The sequence below is a fragment of the Cololabis saira genome, chromosome 12, assembly GCF_033807715.1.
Source record: "Cololabis saira isolate AMF1-May2022 chromosome 12, fColSai1.1, whole genome shotgun sequence".
Classification (NCBI taxonomy): Eukaryota; Metazoa; Chordata; class Actinopteri; order Beloniformes; family Belonidae; genus Cololabis; species Cololabis saira.
Window position 1 is genome coordinate 37,492,113 of NC_084598.1, and position 20,814 is coordinate 37,512,926.

Sequence of the window (20,814 nt, forward strand, 5' to 3'; positions counted from 1 at the left end):
TAATCAAAAAGATTGGTGTGTATGTTGGTGTTTTCATCTTAATCTAGTGTCAGACCTCGACCAGAGAACCTCAGGATGTTCAGTAAAGGTGAACATGTCAGAGGAACAACCAGGAACCGACATCATGGATGTAACAAAACTGTAAAACCTGTTTTATAAAGTCCAGATACAGTGGTGACCCACATGGACCTGATGACAAAGTTGATATTTGAATAAACACATCTCCGATGAGACTTCAACATGTTTTACTTTTTGTTCAGGTTGGAGGACTGCAGGATGTCAGAGATCAGCTGTTCTTCTCTGGTCTCAGCTCTGAAGTCCAACCCCTCCCATCTGAAACATCTGAAACATCTGGACCTGAGCGGGAACAAGCTGCAGGATTCAGCAGTGAAACATCTGTGTGGTTTCCTGGAGAGTCCAGACTGCAGACTGGAGACTCTGAGGTCAGACATGTTTTAGTTGTGTGTTCAGATGAATGTGATGTGAAAGTTGTGTTGACACTAACCTGCAGACATCAGGCTGATCTCCTGCTGATCCACACTGACCATCTGACTGCTCTGGTTTCTTCTTCTCTGGTGTCTTTGTGCAGCTTGCAGTGCTGCGGTCTGTCAGAGATCAGCTGTTCTTCTCTGGTCTCTGCTCTGAAGTCCAACCCCTCCCGTCTGAAACATCTGGACCTGAGATTCAACTACAAGCTGAAGAATTCAGATGTGGAGCAGCTGTCTGACCTGGTGGAGAGTCCAGACTACCAGCTGCAGACTCTCAGGTCGGTTAAATTGATTTGGGTCTCCTCAAACAGAGAAGACACCGTCAGTCCAGGTGAAGGAGTTTCAGGTGTTTATCGTCTGAACTTCACTCACCATCATACATGTGTGTTCCTGCTCACTCAGGGAGATGTCACTTCTGGGTTCATCACTTTTAAAGGGCCATATGATGCTTTTCTGACTCTAAAAGTTTAAAACTGAGTTACATGTTCATCTTTTAAATCATCTATGAAACCACAAGTCTGGCAGAGACAGACCTCCTCCCACGCTGAACACAGTCAGAGATCACACATGTCTGAAGGAAGACGGCTTTTGGCTGACGGTAAACTAACTAACTGTTTTAAGGTTTGAGCGGACAGGGCTGAAGTGACAGCTGACCAGGCGTAAAGAGTCCTCATCTAAATAATTATTGACCCAAATATGAATCAGAGGGGATCAGCAGAGGCGAGATGCAGGGACGGGCCACCGGTCCAGAGGCCAGGAGGGTCTGCAGTTCAGTTGTGATGCCGAACACAGATCCAGGAACAGCAGGCCAGGGTCAGAACCGAAGACAGGCAGATAAGCTCAGATAGAGGTACCGATCAATGCTGGGCCTTAAAACCAGGTCCAAGGACACAGATCTGGTCCAGCATAGCAGTCACAGGAGAACTGCTGGAGACCGGTATCTGCAGGGAGACCACAAACCCAATCTGGCAGAGAGTGAGACCTGGAGTCGTGTTTAAATAGGAACAGGAAGAGGTGAGGATGATGAGGGTGATCAGCTGGCAGGGAGAGAGGCAGGAAACTCTTCATCTCCCTCCAGAAGGTTCCTTCATGGACCCGCTGTAGTAAGTAAGTAAGTAAGTAAGTAAGTAAGTAAACTTTATTTGTACAGCGCCCTTCACAGACCATGGTCACAGAGCGCTTCACAGTTAAAATAACAGTTAAGAGATACATACAAATTTGAGATTAAAAGGCCAAGACAACAAATTTACGATCATAACAGCCCCAAGACAATTAGGCAAAAGCTTGCACAAATAAAAAGGTCTTTAGTTGCCTTTTGAAGGAGTCAACAGACTCCATGGAACGCAGAGAGAGTGGAAGAGCGTTCCAAAGCCTGGGAGCAACGGCCTGGAAGGATCGGTCTCCTCTGGTCCGGAAGCGAGTACGAGGAACCATCAGCAGATTCTGATCCACAGACCTCAGAGCCCGAGCTGGGGTGTAGGGCTGGATCAGATTGCTGATGTAAGATGGAGCCTGACCATGCAAAGCTCTGAAAGTTAAAACCAGAATTTTAAAATTGACCCTAGAGGAAACTGGCAGCCAATGAAGAGCTTTGAGAATAGGGGTTATGTGTGACCTCCTATTTGAGCGGGTCAGAATTCTTGCTGCGGAATTTTGCACTAGCTGCAGGCGAGACTGTGGGTGTGAGGTTGGGGTTTGTCGGTACCGCTGTATCTCTTACAGTAGACGTTCTCCCCCCTTTATTCCATTAAAATAGTTATCTGTAATAAGTAGATAAAGTTCTCATCCAGTGAAACCACCACCAGCTCTTCCTGCCGCTGCTCACTCAGACATTTGACACCAGATCATGAAGCAGAAGATCTTCAGCATCGTTATGTCATATACCACATCACACAACTAACAAGACCAAACTGGTTTCCTTCATGAAGATGCTCCAAAGACTGTAAAATAAGTCACATCTATGACTCTGCTGAGCTAAAAGTAAGACGTATAATCAGCTCACTCAGTACTTTGTAGTTTGTCATTCTGAACAACAAAGTACTTTGTTTACTTTCAAGAATATTTTAAAGATAATTCTCAAAATAGTATTTAGTACTCTTATTACTATCAGTTGGATGATGCAGGTCCTGTATGTTTACCAGAACCTCTTATTCTCAGTAAATTTGCTTCTGTTTGATTGTGATGCGTCTATCATTTGTGTTTCATCCATCATTAACAGAATATGCTAATCATAATCATTCTGATAAAAATACCAAACATTGCTAAATGTTGAATTTGATGGCAGCAACAGAACCAGTTAAATCCAGTCCTGCATTCCCAACTCCATACAGGGTCTCCATGATCCCAGCGATAGTAATCAGAGTACTCTCCACTATTCTAGAATACTTTGTGACCACGTTCCTGAACGTAAATCTTGTACAGTGTTGGCCGACATTGAAAATTATAATCTAATCAAAGAGACGAAGTATCTCAGTCCTGCGTTTAATGTGGAAACATCAAGAACCCTGACGGAGTTGTTTCTGAGTGAACATGAGGGAAGAACCGAGCTGGGATTTGAACCAGGAACCTTGTGACTGTGAAGCTCCAGTGTTCCCACCACACCACCCTGCTGTCCTCTGATCTGATGTGGACAAAACCCTCATCTAGAGTTTTATCTGTGTTTTATTCTTTGATCAGGTCGGAGCGCTGCAGTTTGTCAGAGATCAGCTGTTCTTCTCTGGTCTCAGTTCTGGAGTCCAACCCCTCTGATCTGAAACAACTGGACCTGAGTGAGAAACACCTGAAGGATTCAGCTATGAAGCAGCTGTGTGGTTTTCTGGAGAGTCCAGACTGCAGACTGGAGACTCTGAGGTCAGACATGTTTTAGTTGTGTGTTCAGATGAATGTGATGTGAAAGTTGTGTTGACACTAACCTGCAGACATCAGGCTGATCTCCTGCTGATCCACACTGACCATCTGACTGCTCTGGTTTCTTCTTCTCTGCTTTAGTCCTCCAACAGTTTGTTTCTCCTCAAACTTCCTCTTATGATTTATTACATGAAAACTAAATATCTGAATGTGTCAGACAGGAACAACTGAACAACCAGAGATATGTCTGAACTTGGAATAAAACATCTGAACAAACAAGAATTAACTGGGAAATAAGAAAAATACATATAACCAACATTTAAATACGTAATACTAGAAATTAGCTTTTTATAAGTAGTATTCTATTCAGAAAAATGTCAATTATATCTTGATCTTAAGGTCTTTTAAGAAACCAACTGAATATAAAGTTCCCAGATTGATCCAGGATTACATATTGTATTCCAGACCTCCAAAGTCATCTCCAGCTGCTTTTCTCTGCTGCTTTTTCAAATGTTTTCCACGGTTGGATTAGTTTCATCAGTGATCATCTTGATGTAGTTTTTCTGGGACAGTTGGGAGGTTTGTTGCATGAAAGTAGAAAGAAGAAGTCCAGGATGTGTGAGAAAGGCTTGACATATCCTCCTGAGTTCATCCTGGATGATTCCGCTGCAGGAAGACGATCCAGGATGAGAAGGTGCAGCTATGTCAAGCCAGGTTGAACTAATCCTGGTACGTGCACGTTGACGTCTTCCTTAAGCAGACCGTGAGGTCGGTCCCAGATGTCCTGATTCAGAAATGGAGGACGAGTGTTGCTGATGTTTCACCGAGTGAACAACAGCTTCTAATGGAAACGTACGAGGAGCTTAAACAGCTGATACGTTCAAAAATGTCCTCCAGGCGCTGTTAATAAACTCAGAGGGTCTGACAGACAATAGTGGACAGACTGAATGTGTAGTAGTCCAACATATGAGCTGTAGAGCTCATTTACTGAATAACTTCTTACTGTGGCTGAAATCAGTCAAACCAACGTTGGCTTCGTTTGACTACCGTTAAATTTAATTTCAGCAAATACAAGTTTACCAAATATAAAACTCTGAACATGGAAAACATCTTTTTCTAGGTTTTTACTATCATGTCTGAATAAGCCTGTTAAGATCATTTCATTCAGGTGACAGCAAGACATAAGGTGCAACAAATAATGTCTTTTTATGGTTTTCAGAGTGTAAATAGAATAGAATAGAATAGAAAGCCTTTATTGTCGTTATAATGATGTAATGAGATTAGGCAGCAGGTCCATAAAAGTGCACACATGTAAAGACTATGTAAAAAAACAAAAAATAAAATAACAAACAGGAAATATAAATATATATACAAAAAAAAAAATATAAATACACATGTGTTGATGTAAGAAAAGTGAAATAAAGCTGCCATCACCTTTCTAATTCTCATCTATGTGGAGCCTGTAAGGTGATGATGATGATGATGATGCTGAATTGTTATTTATCTGTAAATGTTGATGATGAAAATGAGGAAACAAACACACAGAAGATGATGAACAAGTGTTGATGAAATGAATGATTGATCAGAGAGACAGCTGACTGATCAGATGGAGCAGCAGGAGGAAGAAGTCCTGCTTGTTAGTCTGGTCCAGACCAGGTTAGCTGCACACCAGAGATCTCCATGGTAACGTATCCAGCCCTGCTTCTGTGACAACACTGAGATTCTAACGTTTGTACCGACGGAGATATTCAAACACAACATGTTCCAGTAACAAGTTGTTCATCTGCTTGTTCAACACTTGAAACTAGTTTTACTACATGAAATATTAGACATCAGTTCATCATGTTTTTGTGTCTCTGACATTCAAACAAATGCTTAATTTTCCTTCATATAAATGAATGAGTTGACATTTGTCCCAGAATTCCTCCTGACATGTTTGTTTGTGTGAAAACTGGAATCATTTGTCTGCACAACATGAGTTTGTATGGATGGATCCACTGGTGGAGCTGCAGAGCTGAAGAGCTGAAGTCACTACGTCTTTATTGGAGCAGCAGCATGATGTCATGAATATTGATGAAGCTCTTTTTCACTGGTTCTGTTGGACTGTTGGAACCTGCATCCTGGTGGCTTCAGCTCACATCTTTTATTCTTCATTCAGATTGGAGAGCTGCAGTCTGTCAGAGATCGGCTGTTCTTCTCTGGTCTCAACTCTGAAGTCCAACCCCTCCCATCTGAAACATCTGAAACATCTGGACCTGAGCGGGAACCACAACCTGCAGGATTCAGGAGTGAAACATCTGTGTGGTTTCCTGGAGAGTCCAGACTGCAGACTGGAGACTCTGAGGTCAGACATGTTTTAGTTGTGTGTTCAGATGAATGTGATGTGAAAGTTGTGTTGACACTAACCTGCAGACATCAGGCTGATCTCCTGCTGATCCACACTGACCATCTGACTGCTCTGGTTTCTTCTTCTCTGCTTTAGTCCTCCAACAGTTTGTTTCTCCTTAACCTTCCTCTTCTGATTTATTACATGAAAACTAAACATCTGAATGTGTCAGACAGGAACAACTGAACAACCAGAGATGTGTCTGAACTTGGAATAAAACATCTGAACAAACAAGAATTAACTGAGAAATAAGAAAAATAAATTTGTTCCAACATTTAAATAGGTAATACTAGAAATGTAATTTTTATAGTTAGTATTCTATTCTGAAAAATGTCAACTATATCTTGATCCTAAGGTCTTTTAAGGAACCAACTGAATATAAAGTTCCCAGATTGATCCAGGATTACATATTGTATTCCAGACCTCCAAAGTCATCTCCAGCTGCTTTTCTCTGCTGCTTTTTCAAATGTTTTCCACGGTTGGATTAGTTTCATCGCTGATCATCTTGATGTAGTTTTTCTGGGACAGTTGGGAGGTTTGTTGCATGAAAGTAGAAAGAAGAAGTCCAGGATGTGTGAGAAAGGCTTGACATATCCTCCTGAGTTCATCCTGGATGATTCTGCTGCAGGAAGACGATCCAGGATGAGAAGGTGCAGCTATGTCAAGCCAGGTTGAACTAATCCTGGTACGTGCACGTTGACGTCTTCCTTAAGCAGACCGTGAGGTCGGTCCCAGATGTCCTGATTCAGAAATGGAGGACGAGTGTTGCTGATGTTTCACCGAGTGAACAACAGCTTCTAATGGAAACGTACGAGGAGCTTAAACAGCTGATACGTTCAAAAATGTCCTCCAGACGCTGTTAATAAACTCAGAGGGTCTGACAGACAATAGTGGACAGACTGAATGTGTAGTAGTCCAACATATGAGCTGTAGAGCTCATTTACTGAATAACTTCTTACTGTGGCTGAAATCAGTCAAACCAACGTTGGCTTCCTTTGACTACCGTTAAATTTCATTTCAACAAATACAAGTTTACAAAATATTAAACTCTGAACATGGAAAACATATTTTTCTAGGTTTTTACTATCATGTCTGAATACGTCTGTTAATATCATTTCATCCAGGTGACAGCAAGACATAAGGTGCAACAAATAATGTATTTTTATGGTTTTCAGAGTGTAATTAGAATAGAAAGCCTTTATTGTCGTTATAATGATATAATGAGATTAGGCAGCAGGTCCATAAAAATGCACATATGTAAAGACTATGTAAAAAACAAAAAATAAAATAAGAAACAGGAAATATATATATACAAAAAACTAAATATAAATACACGGGTGTTGAAGTAAGAAAAGTAAACTAAAGCTGCCATCACCTTTATAATTCTCATCTATGTGGAGGATGTAAGATTATGATGATGCTGAATTTTAATTTATCTGTAAATGTCGATGATGAAAATGAGGAAACAAACACACAGAAGATGATGAACAAGTGTTGATGAAATGAATGATTGATCAGAGAGACAGCTGACTGATCAGATGGAGCAGCAGGAGGAAGAAGTCCTGCTTGTTAGTCTGGTCCAGACCAGGTTAGCTGCACACCAGAGATCTCCATGGTAACGTATCCAGCCCTGCTTCTGTGACAACACTTAGATTCTAACGTTTGTACCGACGGAGATATTCAAACACAACATGTTCCAGTAACAAGTTGTTCATCTGCTTGTTCAACACTTGAAACTAGTTTTACTACATGAAATATTAGACATCAGTTCATCATGTTTTTGTGTCTCTGACATTCAAACAAATGCTTCATTTTCCTTCATATAAATGAATGAGTTGACATTTGTCCCAGAATTCCTCCTGACATGTTTGTTTGTGTGGAAACTTCAATCATTTGTCTGCACAACATGAGTTTGTCTGGATGGATCCACTGGTGGAGCTGCAGAGCTGAAGAGCTGAAGTCACTACGTCTTTATTGGAGCAGCAGCATGATGTCATGAATATTGATGAAGCTCTTTTTCACTGGTTCTGTTGGACTGTTGGAACCTGCATCCTGGTGGCTTCAGCTCACATCTTATTCTTTATTCAGGTTGGAGAACTGCAGTCTGTCAAAGATCAGCTGGTCTTCTGTGGTCTCAGCTCTGAAGTCCAACCCCTCCCATCTGAAACATCTGAAACATCTGGACCTGAGCGGGAACCAGAACCTGCAGGATTCAGGAGTGAAACATCTGTGTGGTTTCCTGGAGAGTCCAGACTGCAGACTGGAGACTCTGAGGTCAGACATGTTTTAGTTGTGTGTTCAGAGGAATGTGATGTGAAAGTTGTGTAGACACTAACCTGCAGACATCAGGCTGATCTCCTGCTGATCCACACTGACCATCTGACTGCTCTGGTTTCTTCTTCTCTGCTTTAGTCCTCCAACAGTTTGTTTCTCCTTAAACGTCCTCTTATGATTTCTGACATAAAAACTAAACATCTGATTGTGTCAGACAGGAACAACTGAACAACCAGAGATGTGTCTGAACTTGGAACAAAACATCTGAACAAACAAGAATTAACTGGGAAATAAGAAAAATACATATTAACCAACATTTAAATAGGTTATACTAGAAATGTGATTTTTATTAGTATTCTATTAAAAAAAATGTCAATTATATCTTGATCTTAAGGTATTTTTAACAACTGAATATAAAGTTCCCGGATTGATCCAGGATTACATATTGTATTCCAGACCTCCAAAGTCATCTCCAGCTGCTTTTCTCTGCTGCTTTTTCAAATGTTCCACGGTTGGATTAGTTTCATCACTGATCATCTTGATGTAGTTTTACTGGGACAGTTGGGTGTTTTGTTGCATGAAAGTAGAAAGAAGAAGTCCAGGATGTGTGAGAAAGGCTTGACATATCCTCCTGAGTTCATCCTGGATTATTCCGCTGCAGGAAGACGATCCAGGATGAGAAGGTGCAGCTATGTCAAGCCAGGTTGAACTAATCCTGGTACGTGCACGTGGACGTCTTCCTTAAGCAGACCGTGAGGTCGGTCCCAGATGTCCTGATTCAGAAATGGAGGACGAGTGTTGCTGATGGTTCACCGAGTGAACAACAGCTTCTAATGGAAACGTACGAGGAGCTTAAACAGCTGATACGTTCAAAAATGTCCTCCAGACGCTGTTAATAAACTCAGAGGGTCTGACAGACAATAGTGGACAGACTGAATGTGTAGTAGTCCAACATATGAGCTGTAGAGCTCATTTACTGAATAACTTCTTACTGTGGCTGAAATCAGTCAAACCAACCTTGGCTTCCTTTGACTAACGTTAAATTTAATTTCAACAAATACAAGTTTACCAAATATAAAACTCTGAACATGGAAAACATCTTTTTCTAGGTTTTTACTATCATGTCTGAATAAGTCTGTTAAGATCATTTCATCCAGGTGACAGCAAGACATAAGGTGCAACAAATAATGTCTTTTTATGGTTTTCAGAGTGTAAATAGAGTAAAATAGAAAGCCTTTATTGTCGTTATAATGATGTAATGAGATTAGGCAGCAGGTCCATAAAAGTGCACACATGTAAAGACTATGTGAAAAACAAAAAATAAAATAAGAAACAGTAAATATAAATATATATACAAAAAACTAAATGTAAATACACGGGTGTTGAAGTAAGAAAAGTAAACTAAAGTTGCCATCACCTTTATAATTCTCATCTATGTGGAGCCTGTAAGATGATGATGATGATGATGATGATGATGCTGAATTTTAATTTATCTGTAAATGTTGATGATGAAAATGAGGAAACAAACACACATAAGATGATGAACAAGTGTTGATGAAATGAATGATTGATCAGAGAGACAGTTGACTGATCAGATGGAGCAGCAGGAGGAAGAAGTCCTGCTTGTTATTCTGGTCCAGACCAGGTTAGCTGCACACCAGAGATCTCCATGGTAACGTATCCAGCCCTGCTTCTGTGACAACACTTAGATTCTAACGTTTGTACCGACGGAGATATTCAAACACAACATGTTCCAGTAACAAGTTGTTCATCTGCTTGTTCAACACTTGAAACTAGTTTTACTACATGAAATATTAGACATCAGTTCATCATGTTTTTGTGTCTCTGACATTCAAACAAATGCTTCATTTTCCTTCATATAAATGAATGAGTTGACATTTGTCCCAGAATTCCTCCTGACATGTTTGTTTGGGTGGAAACTTCAATCATTTGTCTGCACAACATGAGTTTGTCTGGATGGATCCACTGGTGGAGCTGCAGAGCTGAAGAGCTGAAGTCACTACGTCTTTATTGGAGCAGCAGCATGATGTCATGAATATTGATGAAGCTCTTTTTCACTGGTTCTGTTGGACTGTTGGAACCTGCATCCTGGTGGCTTCAGCTCACATCTTATTCTTTATTCAGGTTGGAGAACTGCAGTCTGTCAAAGATCAGCTGGTCTTCTGTGGTCTCAGCTCTGAAGTCCAACCCCTCCCATCTGAAACATCTGAAACATCTGGACCTGAGCGGGAACCAGAACCTGCAGGATTCAGGAGTGAAACATCTGTGTGGTTTCCTGGAGAGTCCAGACTGCAGACTGGAGACTCTGAGGTCAGACATGTTTTAGTTGTGTGTTCAGAGGAATGTGATGTGAAAGTTGTGTAGACACTAACCTGCAGACATCAGGCTGATCTCCTGCTGATCCACACTGACCATCTGACTGCTCTGGTTTCTTCTTCTCTGCTTTAGTCCTCCAACAGTTTGTTTCTCCTTAAACGTCCTCTTATGATTTCTGACATAAAAACTAAACATCTGATTGTGTCAGACAGGAACAACTGAACAACCAGAGATGTGTCTGAACTTGGAACAAAACATCTGAACAAACAAGAATTAACTGGGAAATAAGAAAAATACATATTAACCAACATTTAAATAGGTTATACTAGAAATGTGATTTTTATTAGTATTCTATTAAAAAAAATGTCAATTATATCTTGATCTTAAGGTATTTTTAACAACTGAATATAAAGTTCCCGGATTGATCCAGGATTACATATTGTATTCCAGACCTCCAAAGTCATCTCCAGCTGCTTTTCTCTGCTGCTTTTTCAAATGTTCCACGGTTGGATTAGTTTCATCACTGATCATCTTGATGTAGTTTTACTGGGACAGTTGGGTGTTTTGTTGCATGAAAGTAGAAAGAAGAAGTCCAGGATGTGTGAGAAAGGCTTGACATATCCTCCTGAGTTCATCCTGGATTATTCCGCTGCAGGAAGACGATCCAGGATGAGAAGGTGCAGCTATGTCAAGCCAGGTTGAACTAATCCTGGTACGTGCACGTGGACGTCTTCCTTAAGCAGACCGTGAGGTCGGTCCCAGATGTCCTGATTCAGAAATGGAGGACGAGTGTTGCTGATGGTTCACCGAGTGAACAACAGCTTCTAATGGAAACGTACGAGGAGCTTAAACAGCTGATACGTTCAAAAATGTCCTCCAGACGCTGTTAATAAACTCAGAGGGTCTGACAGACAATAGTGGACAGACTGAATGTGTAGTAGTCCAACATATGAGCTGTAGAGCTCATTTACTGAATAACTTCTTACTGTGGCTGAAATCAGTCAAACCAACCTTGGCTTCCTTTGACTAACGTTAAATTTAATTTCAACAAATACAAGTTTACCAAATATAAAACTCTGAACATGGAAAACATCTTTTTCTAGGTTTTTACTATCATGTCTGAATAAGTCTGTTAAGATCATTTCATCCAGGTGACAGCAAGACATAAGGTGCAACAAATAATGTCTTTTTATGGTTTTCAGAGTGTAAATAGAGTAAAATAGAAAGCCTTTATTGTCGTTATAATGATGTAATGAGATTAGGCAGCAGGTCCATAAAAGTGCACACATGTAAAGACTATGTGAAAAACAAAAAATAAAATAAGAAACAGTAAATATAAATATATATACAAAAAACTAAATGTAAATACACGGGTGTTGAAGTAAGAAAAGTAAACTAAAGTTGCCATCACCTTTATAATTCTCATCTATGTGGAGCCTGTAAGATGATGATGATGATGATGATGATGATGCTGAATTTTAATTTATCTGTAAATGTTGATGATGAAAATGAGGAAACAAACACACATAAGATGATGAACAAGTGTTGATGAAATGAATGATTGATCAGAGAGACAGTTGACTGATCAGATGGAGCAGCAGGAGGAAGAAGTCCTGCTTGTTATTCTGGTCCAGACCAGGTTAGCTGCACACCAGAGATCTCCATGGTAACGTATCCAGCCCTGCTTCTGTGACAACACTTAGATTCTAACGTTTGTACCGACGGAGATATTCAAACACAACATGTTCCAGTAACAAGTTGTTCATCTGCTTGTTCAACACTTGAAACTAGTTTTACTACATGAAATATTAGACATCAGTTCATCATGTTTTTGTGTCTCTGACATTCAAACAAATGCTTCATTTTCCTTCATATAAATGAATGAGTTGACATTTGTCCCAGAATTCCTCCTGACATGTTTGTTTGGGTGGAAACTTCAATCATTTGTCTGCACAACATGAGTTTGTCTGGATGGATCCACTGGTGGAGCTGCAGAGCTGAAGAGCTGAAGTCACTACGTCTTTATTGGAGCAGCAGCATGATGTCATGAATATTGATGAAGCTCTTTTTCACTGGTTCTGTTGGACTGTTGGAACCTGCATCCTGGTGGCTTCAGCTCACATCTTTTATCCTTCATTCAGGTTGAAGGGCTGCGGTCTGTCAGAGATCAGCTGTTCTTCTCTGGTCTCAACTCTGAAGTCCAACCCCTCCCATCTGAAACATCTGAAACATCTGGACCTGAGTGAGAACTACAAGCTGCAGGATTCAGGAGTGAAACATCTGTGTGGTTTCCTGGAGAGTCCAGACTGCAGACTGGAGACTCTGAGGTCAGACATGTTTTATTTGTGTGTTCAGATGAATGTGATGTGAAAGTTGTGTTGACACTAACCTGCAGACATCAGGCTGATCTCCTGCTGATCCACACTGACTATCTGACTGCTCTGGTTTCTTCTTCTCTGCTTTAGTCCTCCAACAGTTTGTTTCTCCTTAAACGTCCTCTTATGATTTCTGACATAAAAACTAAACATCTGATTGTGTCAGACAGGAACAACTGAACAACCAGAGATGTGTCTGAACTTGGAACAAAACATCTGAACAAACAAGAATTAACTGGGAAATAAGAAAAATACATATTAACCAACATTTAAATAGGTTATACTAGAAATGTGATTTTTATAAGTAGTATTCTATTAAAAAAAATGTCAATTATATCTTGATCTTAAGGTATTTTTAACAACTGAATATAAAGTTCCCGGATTAATCCAGGATTACATATTGTATTCCAGACCTCCAAAGTCATCTCCAGCTGCTTTTCTCTGCTGCTTTTTCAAATGTTCCACGGTTGGATTAGTTTCATCACTGATCATCTTGATGTAGTTTTACTGGGACAGTTGGGAGGTTTGTTGCATGAAAGTAGAAAGAAGAAGTCCAGGATGTGTGAGAAAGGCTTGACATATCCTCCTGAGTTCATCCTGGATGATTCCGCTGCAGGAAGACGATCCAGGATGAGAAGGTGCAGCTATGTCAAGCCAGGTTGAACTAATCCTGGTACGTGCATGTGGACGTCTTCCTTAAGCAGACCGTGAGGTCGGTCCCAGATGTCCTGATTCAGAAATGGAGGACGAGTGTTGCTGATGTTTCACCGAGTGAACAACAGCTTCTAATGGAAACGTACGAGGAGCTTAAACAGCTGATACGTTCAAAAATGTCCTCCAGACGCTGTTAATAAACTCAGAGGGTCTGACAGACAATAGTGGACAGACTGAATGTGTAGTAGTCCAACATATGAGCTGTAGAGCTCATTTACTGAATAACTTCTTACTGTGGCTGAAATCAGTCAAACCAACCTTGGCTTCCTTTGACTAACGTTAAATTTAATTTCAACAAATACAAGTTTACCAAATATAAAACTCTGAACATGGAAAACATCTTTTTCTAGGTTTTTACTATCATGTCTGAATACGTCTGTTAAGATCATTTCATCCAGGTGACAGCAAGACATAAGGTGCAACAAATAATGTCTTTTTATGGTTTTCAGAGTGTAAATAGAATAGAATAGAATAGAAAGCCTTTATTGTCGTTATAATGATATAATGAGATTAGGCAGTAGGTCCATAAAAGTGCACACATGTAAAGACTATGTAAAAAACAAAAAATAAAATAAGAAACAGGAAATATAAATATATATACAAAAAAATAAATATAAATACACGGGTGTTGAAGTAAGAAAAGTCAACTAAAGTTGCCATCACCTTTATAATTCTCATCTATGTGGAGCCTGTAAGATGATGATGATGCTGAATTGTAATTTATCTGTAATTGTTGATGATGATAATGAGGAAACAAACACACAGAAGATGATGAACACGTGTTGATGAAATGATTGATTGATCAGAGAGACAGCTGACTGATCAGATGGAGCAGCAGGAGGAAGAAGTCCTGCTTGTTATTCTGGTCCAGACCAGGTTAGCTGCACACCAGAGATCTCCATGGTAACGTATCCAGCCCTGCTTCTGTGCAAACACTGAGATTCTAACGTTTGTACCGACTGAGATATTCAAACACAACATGTTCCAGTAACAAGTTGTTCATCTGCTTGTTCAACACTTGAAACTAGTTTTACGACATGAAATATTGGACACCAGTTCATCATCTTTTTGTGTCTCTGACATTCAAACAAATGCTTCATTTTCCTTCATACAAATGGATGAGTTGACATTTGCCCCAGAATTCCTCCTGACATGTTTGTTTGTGTGTAAACATCAATCATTTGTCTGCACAACATGAGTTTGTCTGGATGGATCCACTGGTGGAGCTGCAGAGCTGAAGAGCTGAAGTCACTACGTCTTTATTGGAGCAGCAGCATGATGTCATGAATATTGATGAAGCTCTTTTTCACTGGTTCTGTTGGACTGTTGGAACCTGCATCCTGGTGGCTTCAGCTCACATCTCTTATTCTTTATTCAGGTTGAAGAGCTGCAGTTTGTCAGAGATCAGCTGTTCTTCTCTGGTCTCAACTCTGAAGTCCAACCCCTCCCATCTGAAACATCTGGACCTGAGTAACAACTACAACCTGCATGATTCAGGAGTGAAACATCTGTGTGGTTTCCTGGAGAGTCCAGACTGCAGACTGGAGACTCTGAGGTCAGACATGTTTTAGTTGTGTGTTCAGATGAATGTGATGTGAAAGTTGTGTTGACACTAACCTGCAGACATCAGGCTGATCTCCTGCTGATCCACACTGACCATCTGACTGCTCTGGTTTCTTCTTCTCTGCTTTAGTCCTCCAACAGTTTGTTTCTCCTTAAACTTCCTCTTCTGATTTATTACATGAAAACTAAACATCTGAATGTGTCAGACAGGAACAAATGAACAACCAGAGATGTGTCTGAACTTGTAATAAAACATCTGAACAAACAAGAATTAACAGGGAAATAAGAAAAATACATTTGTTCCAACATTTAAATACGTAATACTAGAAATGTTATATTTATAATTAGTATTCTATTCAAAAAAATTACAATTATACCTTGATCTTAAGGTCTTTTAAGAAACCAACTGAATATAAAGTTCCCAGATTGATCCAGGATTACATATTGTATTCCAGACCTCCAAAGTCATCTCCAGCTGTTTTTCTCTGCTGCTTTTTCAAATGTTTTCCACGGTTGGATTAGTTTCATCGCTGATCATCTTGATGTAGTTTTTCTGGGACAGTTGTGAGGTTTGTTGCATGAAAGTAGAAAGAAGAAGTCCAGGATGTGTGAGAAAGGCTTGACATATCCTCCTGAGTTCATCCTGGATGATTCCGCTGCAGGAAGACGATCCAGGATGAGAAGGTGCAGCTATGTCAAGCCAGGTTGAACTAATCCTGGTACGTGCACGTTGACGTCTTCCTTAAGCAGACCGTGAGGTCGGTCCCAGATGTCCTGATTCAGAAATGGAGGACGAGTGTTGCTGATGTTTCACCGAGTGAACAACAGCTTCTAATGGAAACGTACGAGGAGCTTAAACAGCTGATACGTTCAAAAATGTCCTCCAGACGCTGTTAATAAACTCAGAGGGTCTGACAGACAATAGTGGACAGACTGAATGTGTAGTAGTCCAACATATGAGCTGTAGACCTCATTTACTGAATAACTTCTTACTGTGGCTGAAATCAGTCAAACCAACGTTGGCTTCCTTTGACTACCGTTAAATTTCATTTCAACAAATACAAGTTTACCAAATATAAAACTCTGAACATGGAAAACATCTTTTTCTAGGTTTTTACTATCATGTCTGAATACGTCTGTTAAGATCATTTCATCCAGGTGACAGCAAGACATAAGGTGCAACAAATAATGTCTTTTTATGGTTTTCAGAGTGTAAATAGAATAGAAAGCCTTTATTGTCGTTATAATGATATAATGAGATTAGGCAGCAGGTCCATAAAAGTGCACACATGTAAAGACTATGTAAAAAACAAAAAATAAAATAAGAAACAGGAAATATAAATATATATACAAAAAACGAAATATAAATACACGTGTGTTGAAGTAAGAAAAGTGAATTAAAGCTGCCATCACCTTTATAATTCTCATCTATGTGGAGCCTGTAAGATGATGATGATGATGATGCTGAATTTTAATTTATCTGTAATTGTTGATGATGAAAATGAGGAAACAAACACACAGAAGATGATGAACAAGTGTTGATGAAATGATTGATTGATCAGAGAGACAGCTGACTGATCAGATGGAGCAGCAGGAGGAAGAAGTCCAGCTTGTTATTCTGGTCCAGACCAGGTTAGCTGCACACCAGAGATCTCCATGGTAACGTATCCAGCCCTGCTTCTGTGACAACACTGAGATACTAACGTTTGTACCGACTGAGATATTCAAACACAACATGTTCCAGTAACAAGTTGTTCATCTGCTTGTTCAACACTTGAAACTAGTTTTATGACATGAAATATTAGACATCAGTTCATCATGTTTTTGTGTCTCTGACATTCAAACAAATGCTTCATTTTCCTTCATACAAATTAATGAGTTGACATTTGTCCCAGAATTCCTCTTGACATGTTTGTTTGTGTTGAAACTTCAATCATTTGTCTGCACAACATGAGTTTGTCTGGATGGATCCACTGGTGGAGCTGCAGAGCTGAAGAGCTGAAGTCACTACGTCTTTATTGGAGCAGCAGCATGATGTCATGAATATTGATGAAGCTCTTTTTCACTGGTTCTGTTGGACTGTTGGAACCTGCATCCTGGTGGCTTCAGCTCAGATCTTTTATTCTTTATTCAGGTTGGAGAGCTGCAGGATGTCAGAGATCAGCTGTTCTTCTCTGGTCTCAACTCTGAAGTCCAACCCCTCCCATCTGAAACATCTGAAACATCTGGACCTGAGTTACAACGACCTGCAGGATTCAGGAGTGAAACATCTGTGTGGTTTCCTGGAGAGTCCAGACTGCAGACTGGAGACTCTGAGGTCAGACATGTTTTAGTTGTGTGTTCAGATGAATGTGATGTGAAAGTTGTGTTGACACTAACCTGCAGACATCAGGCTGATCTCCTGCTGATCCACACTGACCATCTGACTGCTCTGGTTTCTTATTCTCTGCTTTAGTCCTCCAACAGTTTGTTTCTCCTTAAACTTCCTCTTCTGATTTATTACATGAAAACTAAACATCTGAATGTGTCAGACAGGTCAACTGAACAACCAGAGATGTGTCTGAACTTGGAATGAAACATCTGAACAAACAAGAATTTACTGGGAAATAAGAAAAATACATATTAACCAACATTTAAATAGGTAATACTTGAAATGTGATTTTTATAAGTAGTATTCTATTCAGAAAAATGTCAATTATATCTTGATCTTAAGGTATTTTAAGGAACCAACTGAATATATAGTTCCCAGATTGATCCAGGATTACATATTGTATTCCAGACCTCCAAAGTCATCTCCAGCTGCTTTTCTCTGCTGCTTTTTCAAATGTTTTCCACGGTTGGATTAGTTTCATCACTGATCATCTTGATGTAGTTTTTCTGGGACAGTTGGGAGGTTTGTTGCATGAAAGTAGAAAGAAGAAGTCCAGGATGTGTGAGAAAGGCTTGACATATCCTCCTGAGTTCATCCTGGATGATTCCGCTGCAGGAAGACGATCCAGGATGAGAAGGTGCAGCTATGTCAAGCCAGGTTGAACTAATCCTGGTACGTGCACGTTGACGTCTTCCTTAAGCAGACCGTGAGGTCGGTCCCAGATGTCCTGATTCAGAAATGGAGGACGAGTGTTGCTGATGTTTCACCGAGTGAACAACAGCTTCTAATGGAAACCTACGAGGAGCTTAAACAGCTGATACGTTCAAAAACGTCCTCCAGACGCTGTTAATAAACTCAGAGGGTCTGACGGACAATAGTGGACAGACTGAATGTGTAGTAGTCCAACATATGAGCTGTAGAGCTCATTTACTGAATAACTTCTTACTGTGGCTGAAATCAGTCAAACCAACGTTGGCTTCCTTTGACTACCGTTAAATTTCATTTCAACAAATACAAGTTTACCAAATATAGAACTCTGAACATGGAAAACATCTTTTTCTAGGTTTTTACTATCATGTCTGAATACGTCTGTTAAGATCATTTCACCCAGGTGACAGCAAGACATAAGGTGCAACAAGTAATGTCTTTTTATGGTTTTCAGAGTGTAAATAGAATAGAATAGAAAGCCTTTATTGTCGTTATAATGATATAATGAGACTAGGCAGCAGGTCCATAAAAGTGCACACATGTAAAGACTATGTAAAAAACAAAAAATAAAATAAGAAACAGGAAATATAAATATATATACAAAAAAAAAAATATAAATACACATGTGTTGAAGTAAGAAAAGTAAATTAAAGTTGCCATCACCTTTCTAATTCTCATCTATGTGGAGCCTGTAATATGATGATGATGATGATGATGATGATGATGATGATGATGAATTGCAATTTATCTGTAAATGTTGATGATGAAAATGAGGAAACAAACACACAGAAGATGATGAACAAGTGTTGATGAAATGATTGATTGATCAGAGAGACAGCTGACTGATCAGATGAAGCAGCAGGAGGAAGAAGTCCTGCTTGTTATTCTGGTCCAGACCAGGTTAGCTGCACACCAGAGATCACCATGGTAACGTATCCAGCCCTGCTTCTGTGACAACACTGAGATTCTAACGTTTGTACCGACTGAGATATTCAAACACAACATGTTCCAGTAACAAGTTGTTCATCTGCTTGTTCAACACTTGAAACTAGTTTTACTACATGAAATATTAGACATCAGTTCATCATGTTTTTGTGTCTCTGACATTCAAACAAATGCTTCATTTTCCTTCATACAAATGAATTGACGTTTGTCCCAGAATTCCTCCTGACATGTTTGTTTGTGTGGAAACTTCAATCATTTGTCTGCACAACATGAGTTTGTCTGGATGGATCCACTGGTGGAGCTGCAGAGCTGAAGAGCTGAAGTCACTACGTCTTTATTGGAGCAGCAGCATGATGTCATGAATATTGATGAAGCTCTTTTTCACTGGTTCTGTTGGACTGTTGGAACCTGCATGCTGGTGGCTTCAGCTCAGATCTTTTATTCTTTATTCAGGTTGGAGGGCTGCGGTCTGTCAGAGATCAGCTGTTCTTCTCTGGTCTCAACTCTGAAGTCCAACCCCTCCCACCTGAAACATCTGGACCTGAGCTGGAACAGGGACCTGCAGGATTCAGGAGTGAAACATCTGTGTGGTTTCCTGGAGAGTCCAGACTGCAGACTGGAGACTCTGAGGTCAGACATGTTTTATTTGTGTGTTCAGATGAATGTGATGTGAAAGTTGTGTTGACACTAACCTGCAGACATCAGGCTGATCTCCTGCTGATCCACACTGACCATCTGACTGCTCTGGTTTCTTCTTCTCTGGTGTCTTTATGCAGCTTGAAGAACTGCGGTCTGTCAGAGATCAGCTGTTCTTCTCTGGTCTCAACTCTGAAGTCCAACCCCTCCCATCTGAAACATCTGGACCTGAGATCCAACAACCTGCAGGCTGCAGATGTGAAGCAGCTGTCTGACCTGGTGGAGAGTCCAGACTACCAGCTGCAGACTTTCAGGTCAGTGGAGGTTGGAGTCGGTCCTGCTGCTTCCAGCAGTTTTCTACTAAATCCAGCTGATATCAAATCAAAGATCCAGTGTTTCCAGTGAAGCTGCAGCTTCTCAGCGGCTGCTTTCCCCAGTAAAGCTGTGAGAGGAGGATGATGACAGGCTTCAGGATCAGATGATCCAGATGTTGGTTGTGGACCGGTGTTGTGTTTGTGTTCATGTGTCCATAAATAAAGGTGTATTCCAGCTGACAGCCTTCCAGGATGTACAGACTGCTCCACTGCAGCTCTGAACACTCTGAAGTCCTGGATGTGCTGCATCACTGACTGACAGCTGATGGAGGGAGTCTCTGCAAACACTTTATCTCCTCTCTTCTTTCTTCTTTTTCTTTCCAGCTGGAGATGGTGAGAGTGAACATGACGGTGTTTGTGCTGAGAGGATGAGACGTGTCCTGATGGTCCTCAGAGGTTCAAGCAGAACCAGTTTGTGTGGACAAACTCTGACTGGACCGTGATGATGAAGAAGATGAAGATGAAGATGTACATAGTTTCTGAATTCCAGCGTTCTACAAACTTCTCATATATTAATTTAGTTCATGTTAAGTCAAAAATTCTTTATTGTTATTATATTATTTTATATTATTAAAAAAAAGTACATCAAAATGTAGCCTTTAATTTGAACTTGAGTTTCTTTCAACATTGTTCCTCAAGTACTTTGTCTAAGGTCTGGATGAGTTCTAGTGTCGGAGGAGCCTACTACTAATGTACTGATGGATAAATGTCTTATGCTGCCGTGGCGGAGCTGCTCAGCAGAGCAGCCATCTCCCCCACCGAGTCACGTGACTCCCCCGGTGTTTTCTTTTTATTT

General features: G+C 40.3%; 1 protein-coding gene across 1 annotated transcript in view; it reads left to right on the forward strand.

Moving 5' to 3' along the window:
- The window catches only part of LOC133457462 (NACHT, LRR and PYD domains-containing protein 12-like), a 34,348-nt gene extending 13,774 nt beyond the window's left edge, over positions 1 to 20,574 (forward strand). The window contains exons 8-13 of the mRNA XM_061736778.1: positions 261 to 443; positions 12,474 to 12,659; positions 14,800 to 14,976; positions 19,462 to 19,638; positions 19,785 to 19,958; positions 20,343 to 20,574. Coding sequence (XP_061592762.1) covers positions 261 to 443; positions 12,474 to 12,659; positions 14,800 to 14,976; positions 19,462 to 19,638; positions 19,785 to 19,958; positions 20,343 to 20,355 — 910 coding nt within the window. The 3' untranslated portion in view covers positions 20,356 to 20,574. The remainder of the gene's footprint in view (positions 1 to 260; positions 444 to 12,473; positions 12,660 to 14,799; positions 14,977 to 19,461; positions 19,639 to 19,784; positions 19,959 to 20,342) is intronic.
- Positions 20,575 to 20,814: the final 240 nt, after the last annotated feature.